Source organism: Pavona decussata, unplaced genomic scaffold (genome assembly GCF_977016875.1).
Source record: "Pavona decussata unplaced genomic scaffold, jaPavDecu1.1 SCAFFOLD_51, whole genome shotgun sequence".
NCBI lineage: Eukaryota > Metazoa > Cnidaria > Anthozoa > Scleractinia > Agariciidae > Pavona > Pavona decussata.
The window spans coordinates 3,970,001-3,995,174 of NW_028145473.1; the positions used below are offsets into that span (position 1 = coordinate 3,970,001).

General features: G+C 39.0%; 2 protein-coding genes across 5 annotated transcripts in view; one reads left to right on the forward strand and one right to left on the reverse strand.

Annotated features, from left to right (window-relative positions):
* Positions 1–14,008, forward strand: part of LOC146481150 (phospholipase DDHD1-like) — a 14,536-nt gene extending 528 nt beyond the window's left edge. Inside the window, exons 1-12 of the mRNA XM_085108781.1 lie at positions 1–41; positions 3,574–3,701; positions 3,932–3,983; positions 5,497–5,625; positions 6,044–6,185; positions 7,199–7,311; positions 7,418–7,524; positions 7,726–8,148; positions 9,225–9,371; positions 9,969–10,254; positions 10,668–10,886; positions 11,498–14,008. The exon at positions 1–41 is cut by the window's left edge and continues 528 nt beyond it. Of these exons, the coding sequence (XP_084964907.1) occupies positions 1–41; positions 3,574–3,701; positions 3,932–3,983; positions 5,497–5,625; positions 6,044–6,185; positions 7,199–7,311; positions 7,418–7,524; positions 7,726–8,148; positions 9,225–9,371; positions 9,969–10,254; positions 10,668–10,886; positions 11,498–11,673 (1,963 nt within the window). The 3' untranslated portion in view covers positions 11,674–14,008. The remainder of the gene's footprint in view (positions 42–3,573; positions 3,702–3,931; positions 3,984–5,496; positions 5,626–6,043; positions 6,186–7,198; positions 7,312–7,417; positions 7,525–7,725; positions 8,149–9,224; positions 9,372–9,968; positions 10,255–10,667; positions 10,887–11,497) is intronic.
* LOC146481151 (fibroblast growth factor 22-like) lies at positions 13,257–23,781 on the reverse strand. Of its 4 annotated transcripts, none has more exons than XM_085108784.1 (5): positions 23,607–23,781; positions 17,320–17,500; positions 15,540–15,813; positions 15,173–15,279; positions 13,257–14,460 (listed from the first exon to the last, which is right to left on the reverse strand). In XM_085108784.1, exons 2-5 carry the CDS (start codon positions 17,332–17,334, stop codon positions 14,224–14,226), a joined length of 633 nt encoding a protein of 210 aa, XP_084964910.1. In that variant the 5' UTR covers positions 17,335–17,500; positions 23,607–23,781; the 3' UTR covers positions 13,257–14,223. The 4 variants fall into 4 exon arrangements, with proteins under 4 accessions (XP_084964910.1, XP_084964909.1, XP_084964911.1 ...); XM_085108783.1 differs by having other exon boundaries at positions 17,320–17,503; XM_085108785.1 differs by lacking the exon at positions 23,607–23,781 and adding an exon at positions 21,820–21,865 and having other exon boundaries at positions 17,320–17,503.
* Between the last annotated feature and the right edge of the window lie 1,393 nt (positions 23,782–25,174).

Consider the following 25,174-nt stretch of genomic DNA (forward strand, 5'->3'; position numbering starts at 1 on the left):
GGATGTTGTAGCCAGGGAATGCAAACCCATTTATTGGAAAGGTTGGTACCGTAATGCTGATCACGATAGCTGAATTGAAATCATAGCTTAACTGTTGAAAGATTTTATGATTTTCAATCCACCATACCGAAAAAGATGGTGAATGGTACATTTACTCATAATTCTTAGCGTACGAAATCCCTAAAAAAGCACAGAAAAGCTCAAGAACTTTACACCTAGCATACGCAATGTTTGTTAGTATTAGGACGAATTTCGCCACAAGTATGGCTTCCTCTGTGCCTATTGGCTGTGTTAGGTTGGCAAGGTATTGTGGTAGAATTTTCAGCCACCATCTGTACAGTGGATTCAATTGGGAGTAACTAGGGAATACCCCGCCACTCCATTATTGTGTGGTCCCCGGGGATCTCACACAAAGAACGAGGTATAGTCATTCAGTGATGTGTGATGATTAATTTTGGAGTGGCGGGGTATTCCCTAGTTAAGCCTTCAATTGGTCTTCCCTGTTAGATTTCAGAATATGGGCCCACTTGAGATTCAATTTAAAAACCTGATCCCACAGGCCCGCAGTCATCAAGTGATCAAGCCAGAGTTTTCAATAAAGAAACAACTGAGCACTACGTATAACAAACGGCAAGATTTCCACACAGCCCCATACATTAACAATATTACGTATTCATTCAACTCGAACTCTATTCACGCTCGCCATTTTTGGAAGAGGGTAAGTAAATACGAGCATAAATTACGTTTAGTGATTTTTGCTAATTAGGTGTGTATCATATGGCGTCACTAAGCTTATTGGAACGCGAGCTTCGTTGATCGGTCAGTCATAAGCTCGTTTCATAGGGCAAGCACGTTAACCAGCCTTTAGGTTTTGGTAAGGTTTGGGACTCACATTATCGTTTTCAGTTAGTTCTTCGAGGCGCCAAGCGATACCTCGTCGTGGCTCCTACTCACAAACATCCCATTACGCCGGAGCTCTTGCTTCAAGTATACCCCTTATTTACCTTAGATACGCCTCTATATGCCGCCATTTCTCGTCGCGTTTTTTACCTTTTTACGTAAATATAATTTAGTTCCTGATGCGCTGAATTGCATTTCTTCCAAAGTTCCCTTGCGGTCTGATTTAGTCTTCACCTCCCAGGGCGCCATGCTGCACACACAGCCCCATACATTAACAATATTACATATTTATTTATTATTCATTTTTCGACTCGAACTCTATTCACATTTGCCATTTTTGGAAGAGGGTAAGTAAATACAGTGTTGCATGTATAATTATGTATGGGTTGTGTGGAAATCTTTCCTAACAAACTGCCATCTGGCCAGCATGTCAATACCTTGTTCTTCAACCATATCTAGACTGGAATTTTTTTGTCCCCCAGGGAATTGGGGGGTGGGATTCTGCCCCCCCCCCCCCCCAGACAGTTCTTCCAAAGAAGTTCCTTTGAGGTCCCCAGAGGGAAGTGATGGCATTATATGATGTGGTAATTACGTCATGATTGCAAAATGGTGGGCATCTTGGATCTGCCATCTTGGATTTCTGGAATTCCCCCAAAATTCAGGAAATTGCAGGAATTGAATGAAAAGTTATCAAAACAAATAAAGGAACACTAATTATGAACTAAAATAAAGTTACAGTAAGAAAAAACAACAACAAATGTTTCTTCATTTCAACAAGGGTTTTCTATTTTGTGAAAAGAACTGCCTGTCAAAAGTTGGTTGCCATTGGAACATCAAAGGCAATGAACACTAACCGGTCAGATCAAATTTTTGCCAGATGAATTTGTGTGGCGTTTGCTTAACCCTTTCCCACCCAAGAGTGCCATTAATGGCACAAGACGCAATTTTGAGCTCAGTATTTGGTCAATTTGTGTGAAATTTGCACAACCAAAAGATCTTTGGAAGATCTATAAATTGAAGTCATAAAATCATGCCCCCCTCCTATATGAGACTTGATTAACCACCCCTCAAACTTTTGGATTTTTTTCCCTTTGTACATTAAGGGTCCAGTTGATATCTTACAACAAGCAATGCACTGAGAGCTGTACATTAAGCTATAGTTTAGGGGGATACCCAATATGTACAACGAATAGGAAAATTTTCAGTGTTTTCCTTCTTTCGTTTTGGACTTTTCTCACTTTAATATGTGACCTCCTCCATCTCTGTTGATGTGATTTATAGCACACTCCAGAAAATACCATTTATATGGTAAATCACATGTGGTCTCCCAGTTCATAGTTAGCGATTTAGAAAAATTCGACATTTCCCTATTCAGGTTCAAAGTTGCTGCGGGCAGAATCCACCTCCTCAGGTCTAGACAGGGTTAAGTGTGTAAGTGCACTTAATCTTAATTATCCGTCAACTATGGGACTGCAAGAGCATTAGTCTAACACACTAGTCTGGCACACCAGCAATCTTAAAATCAATTAAAATATCCAGGCTATTTCCTGGGGAAGAGGGTACTCAACTCAAGTTTAGGTAGAGTGTGCTCGGGTTTTCAAACTCTGACCTGTTTACGATTTAAAGTTTGCACTCCCCCAACCTTGTTTATGACTTAATTAGTTGAAAAAAGACTTGCTGTCTTTTGAATGGGAGATACAATGTGATACAAAGTTCATTCATACCTAGAGGAGCATTAGGGCCATTCTCGATTGGAATATTCAGTTAAAGCAAACTTGTTTTCAAAGGTTGGACCATGAGAAATACCCTGCCTATGGACCTGTCAATAAGTGGCACATTCTGGCCCATAGGGCTGGATATGAGAGTACCCCCTCCGTGGAGATATTTCATGGCTATTTATGTGTAACTAGGGATGAATAAAATTATTATTGTGTGGAACACTTACTTTAAAAATTGACAAATTTTAGTCTGCAGGAAGTTTTCAAGGGTGTTGATCAGCAAAATATTTAGTTTCTTGGAGGTTGGCTTGTAACTCTGTAACTATAGGAAATAAAAGAGATTGGGGTTTGACTGTTTTTACAAAGAAATTGTGAGTGGTAGGCTACCACTGCCCACGTCTTGGATGGATTTAATTTAATATTTAACTATTGCACAATCATTGAATTTTATTGCTCTGTCCTACCATACGTGAATGAATATTTCATACTAAACTGCGTAACATGCCTTTCGACTCACCTCACATAAAAAAAAAAAACATGTTTTCCTGAGCGGGAATTGAACCCATGTCTTCCCTGAAATTGTATGTGATAACCACTGCACTATCAGAGCAGGCAACCTTGCTGGCAACATGGCCACTTCACAAAATAAGTGGTATCATACGTGTATGTAGGCCATTCTATGGGACATTTTGTCTTTAGATATTGTCCTAATCCATTTTGGGAATTTAGAATGCATGAAACACACATTTAACTCAATAGGAAAAAAACCCCTCAAGATTATGGAATGGCATACATATGATACTACTTCCTGTGGGGGAATGACACCTTCTTTTCTTGTTCCCCTACCCCCTCCTTACCCTCTCCCCAACTTTGCACACTATGCAGGCTGGAGGCTTGTGGCTGCTCAAGACTTATTTAAAATAAAGAATTCAATAAATTTTTCTGACCACCGCAGGAGCAAGTCTGACAGTTTGTAGAGGAAGCTGGTTTACTGGGTCAGCATCCCCTGAGACATGGCAACCTGTTAGTGAAGAAGATGCTGAACAGATTGAGACATCACACCAGAGCATGTGGAGGGCGATGGTGAGTACTGTGCCGCATCCTATCACTTGGCATACAAAAACCACTTTCCTCTCCAGAGCAAAATGGTTTGAGAACTGAGATCAATACGGCAGTCAGCATGAATTTTCCTTATTGTTTGCATGCACAGTTTCTTTGATAATTGTTGGCTTTGAAGAAATTCAGAGATCAACTTGAGCTTCCCAATTTAATAATTAACTTTAACTGGTCACATTTTTTTTGTCAATTTTCAGGGTCTTTCAGTTGGACCAGCTGAAAATGATAAAACAGTGTCGGAACGACAAGGTAATTTATTTATAAATAATACATGTACATAAACAAGCCTGGTGATGACTTATCTTTATTTAAAAACATCTGCTTGTATGTTTTTAGCTGTGTCAGCTTTTACATTTTTCATGCAAAATGGGATAAAACTACAATAGGGTCACCAGGGAAACTTTAATGCTTCAAGCGCTAAAAACCCAAAATTGGTGTCAGTCATGTTAATATGTAATTGCTGCGGTAACAATTCATGACAAATGAATTTTTTCCAAGGAAGGGAATAAGTTTTAATTGGTTCCTTTCTCTAACTCTTCAAAGTATACAGTGGTAAAAAAACTTGAAATGTGTTTTGAAGCAGCTTAAAATAAATCAAGTCTGTGAAAAGCCCTACCTGATCCCTGTTTTACTGTCCACTTTTGTTTGGCTGTTAGCCCTATGAATGTGAATTTAGGACAGGCTACAACTGAAGTGTTCCTTATTATTAAAAGAAGATTGTTGTAGTAATAGAAGGAGTTCAAGTACTCACCTCCCTCTGCTTGGCAAACAAACAACTATTTGAGTGCCAAATCTTCTAACAACAACAACAACAACAACAACAACAACAACAAAATTATACCCCTACAGAGCACTTCAGCTGAAATGACATAAAATAGAAAATGAAATAGAAAAAGGGGACTATCAGTAGATACTAATTGGATGATAATAAATATAACAATTTAATAGACAAATTTAAAAGCACATACATGTAGTTGAGAAGAAAATAACTGAGAAAGGTTTAACATTCATTGTGTCATGATGATGATAATAGTTGAGTTAAAATAATGAGATGAAAAAGATAGGTCAGGACAGCTTGTTTAGGAGAAAATACCATTTAGTAATTGGCTTGGCTCAGCATCAAGGAAAAAAAACCATGTTTATTATGTGCATGTGGTAAGTGTACACTAATAACATAAGAAATCATGCACAGTAAGAATGTGCATTGTTTTCAATGGAATCACCTTAAGGCAAATAAACAGAGAGCAAACAAATACTGTGGCACATCTCTTGTAAAAGTGAGTAAACAGACAAGGAATGCAAGTCTGCATGAGCTAGTGAGTTGTGTTGACCATAAAGGTACAAATGGAGGAATAAAAAACTATGAAAAAAACAGAGAAAAATGACGGTTTCCTTTTCAAAGCTTCACAAGTCCAAGTTAAAAATTTTCAGGCATTTTCAACATTCAAGATGCACTTGACATTTTGTTTTGTGCCTTATTGCTGTACATGTAGAATGCTACTTGATTTTGGTTTACTTGGAATTCAGTTATCAGCTTTCTTGCATGCATGGCTGGATATACCCCTGAAAAATTAAGTAGGTGCACCAAATTGCAGTTCTTTCAGGTTTACAAGACAAAGAAAGATCAACCCAAGATTACACTTGCACTCCGGTGTTATAATTTGGCTTAGCCCAAAGTTAATTGTTTTCAATGGGTTAACTTTAAATGGATTTTAGTGATATTGTAGCTAATGTGTGTGATAATATTTTTGTCTTTTTGAAGGTCTTGGTCGACTCAACTTGAAAGGTTTTTATGTGGAGTGGAATGACATAGCAGATGTTTGGCTTTACTGGGATGATGTGAAGTCTAGAATTATTAGAAATGTTGGTGAAAAGATCGGATTCTCCTCAGGTACAGTATGTGTACTTATCTAACAGTTACACATTACTGACTCAATTACATTCTAAACACTGGTAGACTGTGTTGGCCACAGGGATACCAGGTAGCTTTACTGTGGTTTGTTCAGGATGAGGCAAACTGCAGTGTAGTACTACAATCTCAACTAAGTCCACAATTTATTATTATAAGCGTGAAAAGCCACTTCCTTGCAAGTGCTTTCTATATCATTCTCTTAATATGGATCAAATTTGATTGTAACAAATTTTGCTCTCTGAGATTGAGGGAGGTAAACTGGAGAACAAGGCATGGAGGAAATGTTGTATGTGGTGTGCGAGTATTCTCACTGCTTCCTAACCCCTTCTCCAATTACCAACAATCAGTATTTTATTGATGTGAAATTTCTATGATATTGAGCTATTGGTCATTTCAGGTCCGGCTACCCAGCTTCACCGTGGTTACCACACAGATGCCAACCCTGACGACAAGCCTCCTGATATCTGTCACTTGGTGTTTGTTGTACATGGTATTGGACAGCTTTTACACATGAGTAGTATTGTCAAGAGTTCTACAGAGTAAGAATGGTCATTTCATTTTGAAGTAGTATTTTACTATTCCTGGGTACTCATAAAATGAATGATTATTATAAGAAGTGATCATGTGTTGCAGCGGTATGGATGAAAGCCAGTTTTATAAGTAATATATCAAACACGAGGAAGAGTGTTTCATCAGATATCCAAACACTGAGAAGTAGGTTGAAAAAACGAGGCGCAGCCGAGTTTTTTTAAATGACTTTGAGGTGTGTGGATATCTGATGAAACACACTTTTGAGTGTTTGATATGGCTTCTCAAATGATCAATAATTCTTGGAGAATTCCAAGGCTAAAGTTGGCAAAATTGTATGGTAATTAGGATCACATATTCAAACCACGGTCACAGTAGTGATTTTCTTTGTTTTCTGTTGATGAATTATTGATGAGTTTGAGAAATGAACGATCCTAAACTAATTGATTTGTAGTACTTTCAGACTGTTGAATTTATGAAATGCTGTTTATCCACCAAAAACAAGCAAAACTGTACCCTTTCAGGATCTATTTGCATTTAAGTCGTTGCGTCAGTTGCAATATTATTGCATTGCAATTCATCCACAGGAGAGATTACCTGGTCATAACTGAATGAGCATTTTCACATTTTTTATTCTCAAATGTTGCAAAGAAAGCCAGACAGAAAATTCAGGCTTGAACATGACACATGCTCTTTACCATTGAGTTAATGGAACTATCAAAACATCAGGGCCTGGTCATGTATAAAAAATTTAGGTGCCTATTGTGTCAGAAAACTATTATGAAATATGCCATTCTTCAGTGCATGTGCTATGATGATAGTAGGGCCTGAAAGTAGGGTGGTATTTGGTGTAAAATGATGGTCTTAGAACACTTTCATAACTATGAAAGGATTTGACCATGGGAAATCCATTGCTGTCATGAAATTGAAACATGCCCTACGGGAAATAAAAAAGCAATGACTACTATGTTCCCTGACTGAGCTGTTTGGTACCAGAGTTTAAATGTCAATAATCATTTATCAGCCTTCGTCAAGGAGCAGCTACTGTGTTAGACAAACAGCTTCCTGATGTTCCTCATGATCAGCGAGTTGAGTTCATTCCTGTGGAATGGCGGTCATCACTCAAACTGGATGAAGGTAACTGATCTGTATACACCTCACCTCTGTTTTGCATATTTTGCTGTACTAATGAATTGGATACTAGATAATTTTAATTGTTAAAACAAACCACTCTTTGTTCAAGGTACTATTCAAAGTGTGACGCCATCGTCAGTGTCTGGCCTCAGGAAGGTTCTAAATACAAGTATGATGGATATCATGTATTACACGAGTCCATTTTACAGATATGAGGTACATCATCCGCTTCCTGTACTGTAGACATTCTTCTTAAGACAGGGCAATTTGACTGAGTTTTTTTCCAAAGTCTTTTTCTTTCATATGGTGTGTATGCATGTGATATTATATATACTAAGTGTAAACCAAGTTAGTGATTTGTGTGCTATAGTTTTCTTTAGATTATGTACTTAAATTTTCTGTTATTCTCTGTTGCAGATCATTGATGGAGTAAGAGATGAAATGAACCGTTTGTACACCATGTTCTGCACTAGAAATCCCTATTTTTCGGAAAGAAATGGTAAAGTTTCAATCGTAGCACACTCGTTAGGCAGTGTCATCGCATATGACATCTTAACACTCTGGGACATTGAGTTGAGACACCTATCCCATGATGCAACAACAGGGACTGGCTTTCTAACTGAGAGCCTGCAGTACTTGCGGTCAGTCACCGGTAGAACCAGTGTTGAAAACATGGACACGGGATCTGCGGGTAAACAGAGAGAAAACTTACGAGTAGAACTGGCTAAGGCTCGGAGTCAGGTCATGAAACTTGAGGCTATGATTGCTAGTGAAGTGGAACATGAAGCGCACGGTGCAGACAGCAGTTCAGATGAATGCCCCTATGCTCTGAGATTTAAGGTCAGTATGAAAGTAAAGCACAGCTGTGAACTCTCAAGTCCATTCCATTTGCTCCTTATCATCAGGTCATCAGTGAAATCAGCTGCTGCCGTCTTTTGTTAAATACCATTTTACACAATCAAAGTATTTACTAGTGATGTGGTTGATCTGGCATCGTGTCTTGGAGTTTGATTATGAATGTAGTGCAAGTGTTGAAATGTTCATCTCTTCAAGCCCCTGTGTGGTGATTAAAATAGGGAATATGTCTGAGAGATTTGCTCGTGTCTCGTCAAAAATTTATCCAATTGTGAGTATGTATCTTACCTAGAGTGAGCAAAATGCGCAAATCACGTGATAGTCATATGTCTAGTAAACTCTTGAAGCGAAAACAACTCAGTTAATAGATTTTCAGCGAGTTTTGCGTATCACAATGGCAGAACTTGGAAATGTTGGCTAGTTTTTTTTCCAAGTCCATTTCCATTTCCATCCTGATCATCCGCAGCCAAAGGCGCTTAGTACATAGTTTCAATTCACTGGTATCAGATTAAGTTTCACAAAACTGGACTGTTCTTTTTATGTTTCCATCGGTGTAGGTGTATTTGACATAGTCCCTGAACTCTACTCAAAGTGCGTTCTAAGAGACCTTCCGATTACTAGTTCGTATGTTCTGGATACCACTGAGCTGCAGGAGACTCGTGGGAATTAGCTTCTTGTGACAAACATCCTGCGTACTGCTAGGATCTGAATGTGGATGAGTGTTAATGTGAAAGAAATGTAATAATGTTATGTTTTCAGCTTGGTGGATAAATAATAGATGGATATTTTCATTCAGTGATACAGACATACTCGGAAAAACAAAACCCGAGTTCATATGCGAGTTTTAATGCTGTGTCTTTTTGGTTGATTGGATCTGATTTCTGGGACATCAGCCCTCAACAACGAGTGTATTGACAACAAAGATCGATTTAATCCAATACAGTAACATTTTCAGCAAAAAGCGAGTGAGTTAGTTGGTTGTTTGCTCTTAACCTTAGTCTGTTCAGCAGTGTAGGTCGCACTAATTTCCTTTTCTGCTCCGTGGCTTTATTCACTGATAGGTGGAAAACTTATTCTGTGTTGGATCACCGCTGGCAGTGTTTCTTGCGTTACGTGGGCTCAGACCTCAAGATGACGTCGAAGATCACGTTCTTCCTAAATCTGTTTGTAAGCGCCTGATGAATATTTACCATCCCGCTGACCCTGTGGTAAGTCACAGTCAACCCATCCCGTGGAAATACACTGTCAACTAATAACATACGTACCCTGTGGTCAAGATACAGAGAGACATTCTAAACTTATAAATAAACAGACTGATTGCAGGGCTGACACTACGACAAAAGGCTTGTTTAATTGGGCTAATATTTCTATTATCACTAGTCTTCCTCAGGACCAGAGGTATAATGAGAAAAACTAACGGCTCTTAAAAGTTTAAATTTGAACGTATTCAGAACAGTTTATTTGTGTGTCGTGTGGTCCCCTGCATTCAAAAGTTTCGTCATTCTAAACTTGAGAGAGCACTATGAAGATGACAAGTCGCTTATGATGATGTCGTCAGTTCTCTTTTTCCGTTTTTCTTATTGATATTTGCCCTTTAATCCTTAACAGTATTCATTGTCGCGTGATACATGCCGTATGTACCACGCGACAGATGACTGTCACGTGACAATGAGTGAGAGACATTCATTGTCACGTGATGCATGTACCAGTGTTTTAGCGAAGGCATTACGACAAAATGAAATTTATTCCAGGTTACAGCTCTGTGTATTTTTCAATATAAATTTTGTTTGTGTACCGCTTTTCAGGCATACCGTCTGGAGCCTCTCATCAGTGCAGACTATTTCTCCATTCCTCCGGTTCAACTGCACCGCTTTGACAGTAAACAGGCGGGTTACTCTGAAACTAAACCCAGTAAGACTGGGGCGACTGGCAGATGGGGAGGACTGCTGGCCTCATACCGAGTAGGATTCACCAAACAGAAAACAGGAGACGAGGCAAGCGACAAGACCGCGGACTCAAACAGCGAGGAAAATATGGAAGAGGATGATGTGGTGATTGTACACAACGCATCAACGAAAGAGGGAATTGTAGGTACGACGAGAAGTTACACTAAATCACATGCCCCAGCTACGTTTAGCTGAGCAAACTCAAACTTTATAATTCACACTAGCGACATAAGAATAGGGTCACACCAACGCAAACAAAAAAAAAAAAAAAAAAACATCATAACGACACAAGGGAGAAGCTGATGTGGTTATGTACATCTTGTTATGTTGCTAATGTGAACCAGGTCTCAGTTCTATTTAAGAAATATTTTGCATTGAAGCGCTGCCGGAAAACAGTTTAGCCAATCAGTGTTTGGTTTGAAAAAAATGTTTGTGGCTTCTGTCCACCTTCATCACAAGACGGAAAAAAATACTGCAACGAAACAAAATGTGTAATTAAAGCACTGGTCGCGTCAATACAGCTTGTAGTATTAAATGAGTATTTTTTTTTAATTCTAGTGAATGGCGCTGATGGTCAATCCGTTGCCGAGGTTACAGACGGTCCTGTAGCGGCTTCATCAAAGAGAGCAAGTTGGTTATCGAGTTGGTTCGGTTCATCTAAAGCCTCCTCAGCCAGTAATTCGAGTCAGGAATCGGAGGCTGAAATGTCCGAAACAGATGGCACAAAGAAAGAGGAACAAGCAAAGAAAGAAGAGCATATCACAGTCCCTGAGAAAGGTACAGAGTATGACAAGTCTCAAAAGTTTGTCTGTGGTGAGATTGTCTGCCTGATAGTGTTTCTGATACATACATACATACGCACATACTTTAGTTTAGCTTTTTATAGTTGTTAAGGACGGTGCCTACTATTGTTACTGCGCATACGTTCTGCGCATCTCGAGATACTCGGGTTTCGTATGGGTGGTACCTACTAATACGGATAATTTTGCGCGGTTTAAAACTATACGGAGAAAGCAGAACTTAGCAAGTGCTTTTGGTATCTCAAAAGAAAATTGGGGGTAGCCATGCATTTTTCAGAGATAACTAAGCTTCAATTTAGGAAAAAAATCCCATACATTCCTTTATATTTTGGCGCTTTTTAAAGAAATTATGGCTTAATTATCTCTGAAAAATGCGTGGTTACCCCCAATTTTCTTTTTGGATTCCAAGAGGCCTTGCTAAGATCTGCTTTTCCCGCATAGTCATAAACCGCCCAAAAATACTTCGGTATTAGTAGGCACCGTCCTTAAGGGGACTCGAAAGAAATAAATGTTCGGCGATGTTTCATTTTCAAACATTTTTCCTGTGATTCTTGGTTGAGAAAACTTGATGTTCCAATATCCTTTCAGTGTTGAAAGAGCGACTCGATTACGCCTTAAGGGAAAGATACATGGAAAGTAATTACTGGTCAGCGGTCACTTCCCACGTCTCGTACTGGACGTCATGTGATGTAGCACGGTTTATCCTTGAAAACTGCCTTGATGTAAACCCGGCGGATGTGACGCAGGACATGGAGTCGTCTTAAAGTGGAGTGGAAAGAGACTAGACTACGAGCAGTGCCTTATTTGTGGAATTTTTGCGCGCACTCACGCGGCTCGCTCGCTTTACTAGCGCTAAGGAAAATAAGAGACTGCTCGTATTTTAATTGGACGCTTAGATTGTGGCCTGCAGTAACTGCCCTTTAAAGCCCTGGTCAAACGGCGCATGATAGTCGATGATAACTGATGATAACCAAAACTATCATCAACTTATTATCAACTATCAAGCGGGTGGTCAAACGGCTCAAAGAAACTCGTGATAGCTGACGATAGTTTACCGTGAGCCTCTAGTGTCAGGCACCTGCCGAGTGTCAATATCGCAAACAAAACTTCCCAGGGATGAATTTTTCGCGGCGAAAGAAAGCAGCTGCCTGCTTCGTTTTCCTTCAGTTGTTGGAAGAAGTAACTGAAAATTAATCTTGAGAGCGCTGGTGGAGAAAACAGCTGACCGAAGAACTATCGTCAACTATCATGCGCGTGGTCAAATGGGGAAAACTATCATCAACTATCATAAAGAATTTGAACACGCTCAAAGTGAATGATAGTTGATAATAGTCGATGATAGCGCACGACAGTTGGTGGTCAAACGAGCGCGCGTGCTTTAACTATCATCAACTATCATGCGCGTGTTCAAACGGGGAAAACTATCATCAACTATCATGAAGAATTTGAACACGCTCAAAGTGAATGATAGTTGATAATAGTCGATGATAGCGCATGATAGTTGGTGGTCAAACGAGCGCGCACGCTTTAACTATCATCGACTATCATCAACTATCATTGACTATCATGCGCCGTTTGACCAGGGCTTAAAGGGACAGTATCACGCTATTTTTAGTAACACACTGAAAATCGAAAGACGCTATTTGGTTGATAGCAGCCAAGATATAATGACCAAAATTCCATTAAAAGACTATCAGAATACAAAGAAACTATCCACGGATATTTTCGCTGGCAGATGACCAAAATAAAAATGGGTTCAAATTTGAAAAAGTCGGGGCGACGTTTTCAATTTTTGCTGTCGTAACGCACTAAAAATCGGTTGTACTATATTTTGGTTCAACCTTTCGTCTCAGTAGAATCACTATTAACTTTTCGATTTAGATTTAGAAAGCGATTTAGAAATTAACTGTAACACAGTGTTCAAGAGTTTAAATTTAGTCAATTTTTGCCCAAAATCATGATATCTCCCATGATGCTACCCCTTTAATGTGTTCCGTTTATGAATATCATCATCATCGTCATTATCATTGATCCACACAAGCCAAGCCGCAGAACGGACTCCAATTAAAAAAAAAAACAATTTATTTTGCGTTGTTTTGTGGTCAAACAAGCTGCAGGCCAGTGTTTCCATGCTGTTTTGACCAGGTTAGATAATTGACCATGTGGATCCCAAAACTTGGCGACCAAAGGAAATTGTCTTGATGACTAAATACTCCCTGCTTGTTTTAAAAGTAATGGAGGGAAGCCATTTTTTATCTAAATGATTGGACTGAAAGGTTTAATGTCAAGGTTCCATTGCTTCTTCGTGAAGTTGTGTTGTTTTTTCAGTGAGTTTCACAGGGGAACATGTCGTTGTGGAATCTTTATTTATTTTTTAGCATTAAAGGGTGACATTTATGTTCAGTCGTAGTCAGTGGTATTTTCAAAGGCTCATTTTTGCTGAAAATAAATTGATTACAGTGAATGAATGCAAGTAATTTAAGTTCTAAATGAGCGCCACTTTTTTGGAGCCTTAAGTTGTGTTGGAATTAATTGTCGACAAGAAATGAACTAAGAGACGGGATCCTGCCAATCATGGAAACAGCCAATCATGTTACAATTTGCTAACACGTGACCCAGAGGGTTAGTGTGAACAGTTAGCAACCTTCTTTAAAGTGAAATACAGTATGAATTGATGGTGACAGCGCAATGTGGCTGTCAAATGTTTAATGTGTTGATGTGATTATTATGAAGCGCTGACACCTGAAAAATGTCAGAGCTAAAAACAGTTTTCACTTCTGTCGAGTTTGTCTATCCTATGGAATAGTGACGTCACACAACGGCCTCCGCACGAGAAACACACTAAAAACATGCACTAACTATTATAATCTAAAAAAATAGCTCGAGGTGATTTCTGCCGGGTTACATGATGTGTTTTCCTTCTCTTAGTTCATTTTCTCTCACGACTATCGCAAATTATTCAAAATAGACTATTTATAAACTCCTAAAAATAAATAAATATTGTTTAAGTACACCGCAAGATTTTATAAGTGAAAAGCTGGGAAGTATTTTTCTTTCCAGTTTTAACAGAATGATTCAATAAATATATTGTACACGGCATTCTTTTGGTTGAAATGCTTTCTTTCTGTCTAATAAATCCCTATCCCGATGACGTCACCATGCTGTATGCGCATGGAGTCGAGGTTTTGGCCAGTTGTCCAGCTTCGTTGTGGTTTCTGGGTATTTTTATCTCAGTCTTCGCTTTGGTTCCGGAGTATTATCTTCTGCTATGGTTTCTGTTTTTTTTCTTGCGATGTTTATCTTTCCATTGTATGCTAACATGCAGGTGAATTTCCGGGCGTATGTTGTCGATTTCTATCACAAAGCATTACAGTAAAGTATATCGACTTGTGTGTATGTGAAGTTTTTAAAGCGTTTTTCGGAGCACCGTTTCTCTTGAGCGCAAGAAACATCCTTTCTTTTTTCCTTCTGTGACTTCTTTCAGACCAGAACACCGTGAATCCATTTGGACGCAGTTCTTGAACAAGCACTGTCTCTGGCTTGTGACTCTTCTGGTGATCAACAACAAAACAACCATCATGAGCCTCGATTATACACGGGCGTGAGCTTAACTACAGACATTCATGGTGCATGGACGGCAACTGGAGGTTGAATTGTTTTCCTTTTGTTACTTTTTGATGTCATGGTATCTGTACGTGTAAAGGAAAACCACAGGGCACCAAACCACAGGACACCAATCCTCACTTATGTCCAGAAATGCACGTAACCCTGAATTTGGGTACTTCATATAAAACAGGCCTTTTTGTCGTTTTCATATGACTTCATGTTTGACAGAATTATGTGTGTTTTAGTGAGAATTAAGGTTAGGGGACACCTTGCGAAGTGTATGCATACAGTTCATGAATCTCATGCCACAGTTCACTTCCGGTCACCGTCTGACTCGCGAACATTGTGTGTCTAAGTTCCTTATTGAGTAGATCGGATGGAATAATCAGAGCCTCTGGTAGAGTCAGAACCTGTTGATACGGAAACCATTCAGAGACAACAGTCCGTAACTTGAACAGGAAGAGCTCTGTATTTTGCTAGAATTTTGGTCTCCTGAATACGGACTGAACTGTCCGTTCTTGGAAACTTTTGCCTTGTTTACTTCGTTTGTCGCGACTTATTGCTATTACTGAATAGTGAAAACATGCACCCAATAACGGCCTATTGTTTTTAATTTGTGCACGCTTGAGGGAAGAGCAAATTTTGACAGTCACTTACCGATGTGGTGTAAACTTTGCCAGATTTACTGATGGCTACATAGAGTCCTGACATGACGTGTTGTATTCTTATCAAACCCGGACCACAAGACTGAAGCTCGAACAAACCTGAAAAGGAATTATTGGGAGATACGCATTAAGTTTGCGATGAAGATAAGGTTATTGGGTGTTCAGATCAGATGCTCAAAGAGGCTTGTGGCGGGCTAAGGGTTCATGTGTAGCATGTGTCCTGGCATACCGTTTGGTTCTTTACTGAGTAGTACTGCTAATAAAGCACTATTCATTTGAACCTCGGGTATCCCAAATTATAGCGAGATTAGGTGTATGCAGACAGTAACCCTTATCTTGGCTGACTATCAGTTACTTACATCGATTTGTTTCTTGGCAGTAAGTATCATTCACTCCATGCAGTGAACCATTAAACTTCACCGCCAGATGGAATCTTAATTTACTCCACACATGGGCAAATCTTCTGTATGTTGGTGGTACTCCGCGTTGGTCGCAGTTTCCTCTTGTTTTTAGGTGCGTTGTTATCTTGTATCTTCTCATCGGCTTATTGTTTCCTCGGAGTTTTGTTCTGATGCTTGGACGAGCGCTGGATAGTCTCGTCATTACAACAACCATGAACGCACATAAAAGTATCTGGCAGAACAAAATAAACAATAACATGAATTGCTTTCATTCAGCGAAGAAACAGTTTTGGGAGAATGGTCAACATCTACCCATCTGGAACCAAAGGAATCTTTTTTTTATTTTCGTCGGTTTTTCTACAAGAGAGAGAGAGAGAGAGCTAGAACCTAGGTGGTGAGGATGCGGCCAATGATCATTACTGCTAGGTTTAATATTACTTCAGTTGGTGCTTTAATACTTTTAAAGTTGTTATTGTTGTTATTGTTGAATGTCAAGTTGATGGGCGAAGCACTGAGGTTAAAAGACGAGAAATTTTCCATCCTCCAACACAGTCAATTTGGACTCTTAACTTTTTCCTCTAGAGCCAGGGTTACTATTTGATTCCTGTCCCGTAGCCTTTGACTGCGCCCCCCCCCCCCCCCCCCGATTTTCCGGTCATAAATCTCAAACTTCGTTCCTTGAGTATGCCCAAGATTGTAAGGATCAAATACCTCAGCATTCTGGCGCGCGCACGTTTTGTACATTGGTGGTAGTTGGTGAACATGTACAACGCAGTGTTGTAAAAACATGGATATCACCATTACAAGAATAGAAACCTGCTCATTATTAGTACAGAAGGATTGGAACAGCTATCTTCACTTGACAATGGTAAACGCGTCTTTTGAGTCACGTGTCCATTCAGCCGACGTCACCGCTCATTCATAAGAATAGACCTTTTATTCAAATTCTGAAAGAATTTTCACGGAAAACAACGTAGCGTTGTCGATTGTTCCATGTCCATTTTGCTTTTTCAGGCTGGTGATAAGCCAACTGTTTTAAGACAATCAACGGTTTGTCAAAACCGTCTGATAATTGTACATGGCACAAAAATATGCTAGTCACTTGACACTAAGATGTGAACTAGATCTGAAAATATGTGTTAGTTCCTTTCTTTTATGGTTTTGTGTTTTTCTAGATACCCAGGAAAAATAACTTTTCTCCGGCCACACACCGAAGCTTGACGCCCTTCGGGTTAGCACCAATGAATAGCCAATCAGAAACTTTTTTGAAGCTCGTTTTTCCTTTAATTTAAGAAAAACATCAAATTATCCAGGACGTATCGAAACGGTGGCAACTGACCATTATTGGAGTAACTTGTTACTCGGTCTACACTACTTGCAATGGAGAACAACAAATGTTTGCCCAAGTTCGTCCAGACGGATAATATGCCCTCTAGAATAAAAACGGCCATTCAGTGACTATATTCGACCCAGGAATTTGCAAACACTATATTATATCGTTTAACGACAGCAAGCTAACGGTAACAAAGAGATTGATTTGCGTGCAAGAATGAACAATACAAGCCAAATGCTAAAAGATTTTTCAGTTTGAATTTCTGCGTTAAAAACCCACTTCTTCAAGTTTATATCTAGCCGTGGCTCGTGGCTAATTGAAATTCTTCCTTGATGGTCCTTTAAGTTTTTCAAGAGAAATCAGTTATTTGCTAAATTCAGTTAATTTTTTGATTACAGTACTTACCATTTTACACCCCATTTGGCTGGTTGATTCCTGACTGACAGCCTTCAGTCGTGGTTCAGTTGCTGTTTTAGCAGTTGCTTAAGCCTGTTGGCGGCGTAAGCTGACTTGATTTATTCGCTCTCGGTATTTTATACACTGTTCCATTACTTCATCAGGGTGTAACTGCACTTTTGTTCTTTTCCTGCTGGAAAGAAAGGAAAACATTTAAGATATTTCAATGTCATTATGCGTGTGCTTTCAGTTGTTACCCCGTGGGATGTTATTCGCGTCGTGTTTGCTGCGGTATCCCGGTTTTTTTAAACCTTATAAAGAACACTTCAAATATTTTCCTGCGCCGCAAAGCGAAGTTTTCATTGTAGTTTACTGTGTCTGTGAAATCAAAGCTTTGTTGTTGATCCACCCATGTATTTCACGGTCTGACGAACACGTTGAAGCCATCAGCGCTCTGTTTACATTTCACAGTTTACAAATATCAACACAACATTAAGTAAGTACAACTTTGTCAATCCAGAGAAAAACAACCTTCATTGCAACCAACTTAATCAGTTAGATCAATAGTTTGAGTTTGCGTTACTTGACAAACTGAAACAAGTAGTACAGATAATTAATTATGACCATTATTAGTCTATTAGCGTTTTCGTCAATAGGTGACTAAACACTCATTTCCTCCATGTACATTTTTCTTACATTACTAACTTCTGCGTCTTTATCTCACCCATCCACTTTATAAATAAGAGAAAGCAGCTTGGTTTTGTTGAATCCGCTCACATAAAAGATGAGCCGATCAAAGCATTCCACTGTTTGTCCGATTATAAACTCCGTCATCAGTCCATAAGCAGCCGGCAGCCTTTGACTGACCGCATATCAAGACATGCTCGCCAGTCAAACAGCGAAATGTTAAGGAATGGCGGTACACCGGCGTGAAATGGCGACCGGATGTTGATGATGACAATATAACGCTTCTGCGGTAAACAAATTATTGGTTTTGCATTGTTGATATTAGAGGATTAAACACGTTAGCTCTGTGTGTGCTACCGCCATCGTGTTTGATGTTGTACAATAGTAGCGGCCTTAATGGACACTGAATCGCTGGCCGCTGTAGGAAAGTGGTAATTTCGTGGTAAAGCCATTGTATGTACATTATACAACTGGATTGATTGTCGGTAATCCACACGAGCGGGCAGTCTTTGAGCATTTTAATGAATGGATTCTTTAGCTTTTAGCGAAAACGGTTGGTTGCGGTCTCTTCAGCAAACAAACTGATATCCGACGGAGAAAAGTTACAGTCAAGTATAACGGATTGGAAGCGGCATTTGAATGGAAAAAAAATAATAATGAATACTGGGTTTAAGGCGCTCTTGCACTAGGCAATTGTTCTTGCAACTTCTCTCGCAATTTCGTTGAGCCGTTGCGACACAAGTTGTACGGAACGTTGCGCACTGTGACATACCTCGCATTGAACATCCCTCGCAATGTTTTTGTTGCAGTCACCATTGCATGAAGTAGAACCGATTTCTACTTTTCGCAACAGTTGCGGCAACAAAAAAATTATTACGAGACATTTCATTTCATGTCATGTTCAAAACACTTGGCAACGATTCGTGCAAATTGTATCACAGCAAATTTGCGAGACAAGTTACAAGAAAAATTGACTAGTGTAACAGCGCCTTTTATGCAACTATACTAAATGACCCAGGAGTCGATAAATATGTCTTATTTACTTTTAAACAACGTTTTGTCTCAGAAAAAAAATATTTAAGTTGAAAATGTGACTGTACCATATTTATGGAATGAGGCGGGGAAGTGAAGAAAACGAAAGTACAATATCTATTGATGACGTTAGAAAAATGCGAAATAGCACTTCCTTGAATACCAAAAAATCTTATGTACCAATAATCAAGTGATATTTAGCTAGATACGTCATTCGGCCATTTTACGGGATTTATTTTAATCCGGAAATACTTTTTATACCCCCTCCGAGGGTATTTACTACAAATATTTGGATAGTCTGTAAATCATTTGAAACCAGTCCCGTGTGAACATAGCCTAAATCAAGAAAATCTTGCCGGACTAACACTTGGTGGTTTACAACTGATTATCAAACGCAGCAAAAACAGCATCTGTTTTAGCGCTAAATAAGAAAATTCAACAGCAAAGTAATTATCGGTCTGACCTTTGATTTATGTTCACCGTTCAATGTTATCTTTTTCTTTTGCAATATCACTTTAACGTTCATCACTCTCCATAGCACACCAGTGCAGCAGATCAGTTTTGTCAGTCTGGAGTCTGTTCTCTGGTGAGGCATGATGATTCCCTTCACATTACCAGCACAGGCCGGTGCATATATATCGAGGCACCAAAGAGTCTTGATTGAAATTAATTTGAATTGAGTTTCAGTTTAGTTCCAGCATACTTTTTTTTTTTTTTCAACTTACTCAACGTGATGTTCATACTCAAGTCAATACGTCGCTGGTTCCCATGTGGGAGTCTGCAAACGACTTGTCTTCTGCTTGTAAAAAATCAGTAAAATGTTGTTCATGTGTAAGCGTGATCCTCTTGAGTTTGTGGTTTGATCTTAGTAATTTGAATACTGTGAGAAACAGACAGGATATTAAACCATACTCCAGTGTACGTTCTTCCTGAGGTCGCGGGCAAAAGGGCGGACAGCGTCTACATCTTAACATACAACTTAAGAACGTTTTCACATGTCTTTCTGGAGCCCCTGAAAATAAGTAATCTCGGTGCAATCTCTGAGGTTCTATTAGCTAGGGGCCCCCAACGAGAAGGAAAAAGTAAAACACTTCAAATGGTTTGTCCTGTGTTCGTTCCCAGATTGTTTGGTGAAGACGTTTGTGTAAGGTAATCTGACACACTGGCCTGTTCCAACAAAAAAACTTTCAGGAAACGGAAATTTATGTCCAAAATTTATGAGCTCTTGCGGTTGGCTTTTAGGAAATGCTAGCTGACCTAACTTCGCATTTTTATCGAGATATTTGGTACACCGAAAACGAAAGGAATTAGTTTTGCAGTGTTATGAAATTTTGTGCTGACATTTTGCTAAAAAAAGCCTTAAATTTTTGAAACTTAATTCGAATTTCTGAGGCGATATATGCATCCGAAGAGATTTGGGTGGTCCTGATTAGCTAGCTGGATTAAGATAAGAAAAAGACTGGACACGAGGTGACGAAATAAGTGGAGTGGATTCATTAAAATGTGTTTTAGCGGAAATGTTTCCCTGATGTCTGTGTATAAAATAACTAGTTCACATACTTTCAACTCGCTCATGACGCCATATCACTAATATCATGGAATAATTGTTTTTGATTAATTTCGCTTTTCGCTGGATCCTCTTGGGTGGCCAGTCAAGAAAAGTCAATATTTTGTTTTTGTTTCTGTTATCTGAGTAGTATTTTATCTTAATTCTCTTAATTGCGTTAACTCAGTTCAAACTTATCATTGGATGGAGAAATACAAAATTGACCTTGCTTCTTCAGGCATTGAGGGCCAGTTTCATTAAAAAGTCAACTTTCCGAAAACGTTTCCCTTCTCTTCCTATTGTTGTCTTCTCCGATACCCGTGCTGTTTACTGTCCCATGGAGGTACCCACTCTATCTGGCGATATCCCAAGAGGTACGATTTGGAGTTGTTTTGTGCTGAAAACAGGTTTATAAGGTTTATAAGGTCAAAAATTGGACATGTTTTCGCTTCTAAAATAAAACAGATTAAAGCCCATTACGATTAAAGGGTCAAGCCTGAAACTTGTAGAGAAAATCGCGTAGTTTCGGTTGAAATGGGTAAGAGAAGTGGGCTGTACACCTCCGATCAGAAATTTCGAGGAACATTCCAACCCACCCGTCTGGTTTGGAGTTATCAGTCAGATGCACCAGGTCAAGTCGAGAACAAGTTGTTAGCCGTGATCAATCAGTATGTAAACTGGTTTACAGTTTATGATATGATATATCATATCTATGATATCAATAGGTGGCTCACTGCACAACTCAAACATGTGAAACGTGTTCTAATTTTGCTGTGATTTAAATCGAACTGCTACAAAGTTTAAACATAAGTTATTTAAATACAAAGGTTATTGCCAAAAAAAACGATAGGTTAGGTGTTGGTAAGCGTGTTAAAGAAAATTGTGTAACGCGGTATTGTTTTGTTCTCGGGTATGAAACGGTGACGGTACTTCTGTTGTACATTCGTCGTCAAATGAATAAGACATCATTCTCGAATTTTCACGTGTTTAAAAGATTCCAAGCTGGAAAATTTTAACTGTAGGTATCTCTAACACACATGATGGATTTTATACTTTGGAGACATTTAAATTATTGAATTTAAACTTGTGAAGTGATTTTGTGCTGAAAGGTATTCCGCGCGCGCAGTGCCGACTATATATAAACATAGCTAAACTCTCACGCTACTTGCTCTTTTAAAAACAACTGTAACTAGCTAACAAAACGAAATCGTTTGCGAATATTTAAACAGATGCAGATCACATACCTGGGCTTTGATAAGCACTGGCATCAGTGTTCAATCGGAGTTCAATGTCACAGGAAGGGAATATCAATATTGTAAATTTATTTTTAAATCATATGCCAAACATATGCTAAGCTTCAATCAAGATCTCATTACTTAGAGGGTGACAAAAGATTTACCTCATTCGTATCGGCTAAAATCTAACCGCTATCTACTGACCACTTCTAGCATAAGTTAAAATAGCGGAAACTAGTTTTTTATGTATTCCTCGTTCAATATGTCAACAGACGGAAAACTCCCCCCACTCCTCCCTCCGACATACTGGACACTACCATCATAAGAAAACGCTTAGTTTTAAGGTTTCTGCAGCATAAAATTACGGTAGCGCGTGTCAACGTTTGCGATAACAGTTATAATAATAAATGAGCCGAAATGGAATGTTTCCAAACCTACTTAAAGTTCTGCAAACATTCGCTGGTGTTAAATAACTTATGGAACAAAGAAATGAAAGAAAAGTCTTTTATTATAAGTTATATTTATCAGATTGATTGCGATCCGTATGTCGTTAGGTGATTCACTGCACATTGCACGATACCTTGTGCCACAGGTGGATGTCATTGCCATTAACCCATGCACACGCACGCCTTATTTATGTTATTCACTATATCTATCTTCCGTGCAAACAACAATAATTTCGGCAAAATAAATGACTTCGGGATTTAAGTTGTTAAAACAATACCGGGACATCCTACTGAAATGTCGATTTTTTTAATAAGAAAGTATAAAAAAGTGAACTTAATATTGGTTTACCACTTCTTAAATAAAATTGGTGGAAGCTGGTCATCCATTGCGCTTGTTAGATAAGCGAAACGTAAGTTTATAGAAACAACCTAGCCTTTTTCTGCAAACGTTTGGTCCACTAGTTGTTGCAACATTAAGCAATGTACGATTAAACGAGACGCCCGCGCACTGAGCGAGCCCTGCGCCAATCCGACTGACTGATGCGATATGCAGACTTCACAATGACACCTTGAAGAGAAATCGTACGCTGAGGTGTCCGTTTCCATCACAAAGCGTATCTCTGTTTACGATTGTGTAACTGATCCTCTATGAAAACAACCTACGGCGCTAAACACATGGTAAGTTCCCCATGCACTGTTTCTTTTTAAAAGGTTCCGATCAAATAAATTTTTCTACACTTAAGTGGAGACCAAAAAAAAAAAAAAGAAAAAAAAAAATTCCATAATGGAGGTTAAACAATTTTTTTGACCCTGATTTTTACATCAGAATTGTTATCTTTACCGCGCTTAGTGCTTCACTGTTGATCAAGTAATGGAAGTTGGGTCATTGCCAAACTGCAAAGGCAAAAGCTAGTACATAACATGCTCACATCTTTTGGCGTTTCCAAGGATGACGTTTATGTACACACAGAATTCTTTTCCGCTGTCCAAAGTCTAGTGCGTTCTGCAGCTACGTGGGAGAACTAAACACATCTCAATGCACGTCCATCGTGTCACACTTTCCAGAGCTTAAGTCATTATTGATGCATTGGCATGAATAAATCATCTTTCTGTTCTAAAGCAATCTAATTGTACTTTATCAAAACACTAATGTATAAAGCATCTTACTGAACATCCAAGTCCCTCGCTAAGTTGAGCTGTTGTTTATCAGTCAATGGACATTTGTTTAACTAGTTTGTTTGAATGGTTTACTCCTATTTAACACTGCTACGATACACTAACCCCAAAGCTCCTCAGAATCTTACTCGTTGGAAAACAAAATTGTCTTAGCAGTATTTTCCCTCAACTAACCTTACAAAACGACATGTCGCCTTTCCTGGTAATCGCCAAACAAGAGTAAGTAGTGTAGCAAAATCAGGGAAGCTTGTGAAACTGAATCAGGCTGCACAAGGAGGCCAGCTAAACTGTCAAATATATAAAAAATGACCCTAATTCCTAGCGGTTGTCCCCTTTCGGACGACAAGTGTTGAAAATGAGTTGAATGTGTCGCGCATGTAATGAGCCATTTCGATCAACTGTTGGTCTCCTGTCAGTGAAATAATGAATTTGCGCGACCTCGAGTAGTTTGACAATTCTTGCTCCGTATGGAACACATTTTCCACTTCAAGCATTTTAATGAGGCAGTGTTAACATTAATGTCTCAATCCTATGCCGAGAGGCTAGTTCTTCACGGACATTGAAGTACACAGTGTGAAATGTCAGGGACCCGCTGTTCCTGAGAATCTCCCCCAAGAAAAGCAGCGAAAACCTTTGTTTAGAAAAAACCTTCCAGCGGGGTGTTAAATTGGACACTGAGATTGCTAATTCGGATTTGTCAATCAGTTTCTTCACTGAGGTCAGACCGAGTGCAACCAGTGTGTTCCTCCCGCAAGATTTATTTTATGTGACTTCCGTCCCGGGAGTATAAATTCCATGCTATTGCAGGCGGGAAAACTGAAGGGGACGAAGGAGTTGGAGTGTGTAGAAAAAACATGTAAAAAAAAAATCTGCTATAATGATGTGTGATCTTAAAACGGGATTCTAATCAGCTTGTGAGCAAGGAATGACGGACTACGGTTACTTAAATCATCGTATCAGTTGCAGACAGTTGTTCTTACTCGCTTATCATGGAAAGATGATTCTTCACCTTTGCAATTCAAACCTAATTATGGACATTTTTAGCGCAATTTATCGCGTGTCTTTTGTTTAGCGTCGCGTGAATTCATGCTAAAAAGTTACGTTTCTGTCGCAAATGCAGTGATACTGATAATCAATTTCCCAGTATGGTTAACTCATTTTGTCTGCAATGTTTTGTTAATTCAATTAACTTCAATTAATGTCCGCGTTGTTGCCTTGAACTAATTTCAAGTTGCCGCAGAGCCTCAGAGAAAAAACTCTGCCGAAAGGATAACGGGTTTATAAAATGCCTTGAACGAAGTCAGACTTAGTGTTAGAAGTATTGGGTGCATTGTAGAGTACATAATCACTTGCTTTCTTCCTAGAATTGCTGAAAGTCCTTTGCTTGTCTTTTCCATGATCAAACAAAAAAACAAACCTACTGGAAACGGCCAGTTACTCTCCAAATGAGCGCGATAGAACACCGAACACTGAAACGGTCTTAAAACGGAGGACGTCTTCCTCCAGACACGAACAATGACAACTTTCATTTTGTTATCAATTTGTTATTCTATGAAAGCAATTCAACTTTTTGGATAAAACGGCAATTTCTTATTTCCCATGAATCATTTTGTCATTTCCCAAATGTGTTTCCACTGATTTTCCCAGTAGTCTCCAGACATTTCTCTACTGTTATCTATTAGCGATAACAACAACTGCACAATGCTTTCATTGATAAGCGTTACTTAGTCTGTAAATATTGA

Coding starts and splice junctions, on each gene's coding strand:
- LOC146481151 (XM_085108782.1), bottom strand. CDS start 15,840: ATGTTATTGTTTATTTTGTTCTGCCAGATACTTTTATGTGCGTTCATG. Junction 15,280..15,539: donor CTGCCAAGAAACAAATCGAT/GTAAGTAACTGA, acceptor ATTCCTTTTCAG/GTTTGTTCGAGCTTCAGTCT. Junction 14,461..15,172: donor GCAAAGTTTACACCACATCG/GTAAGTGACTGT, acceptor GTTGATCACCAG/AAGAGTCACAAGCCAGAGAC.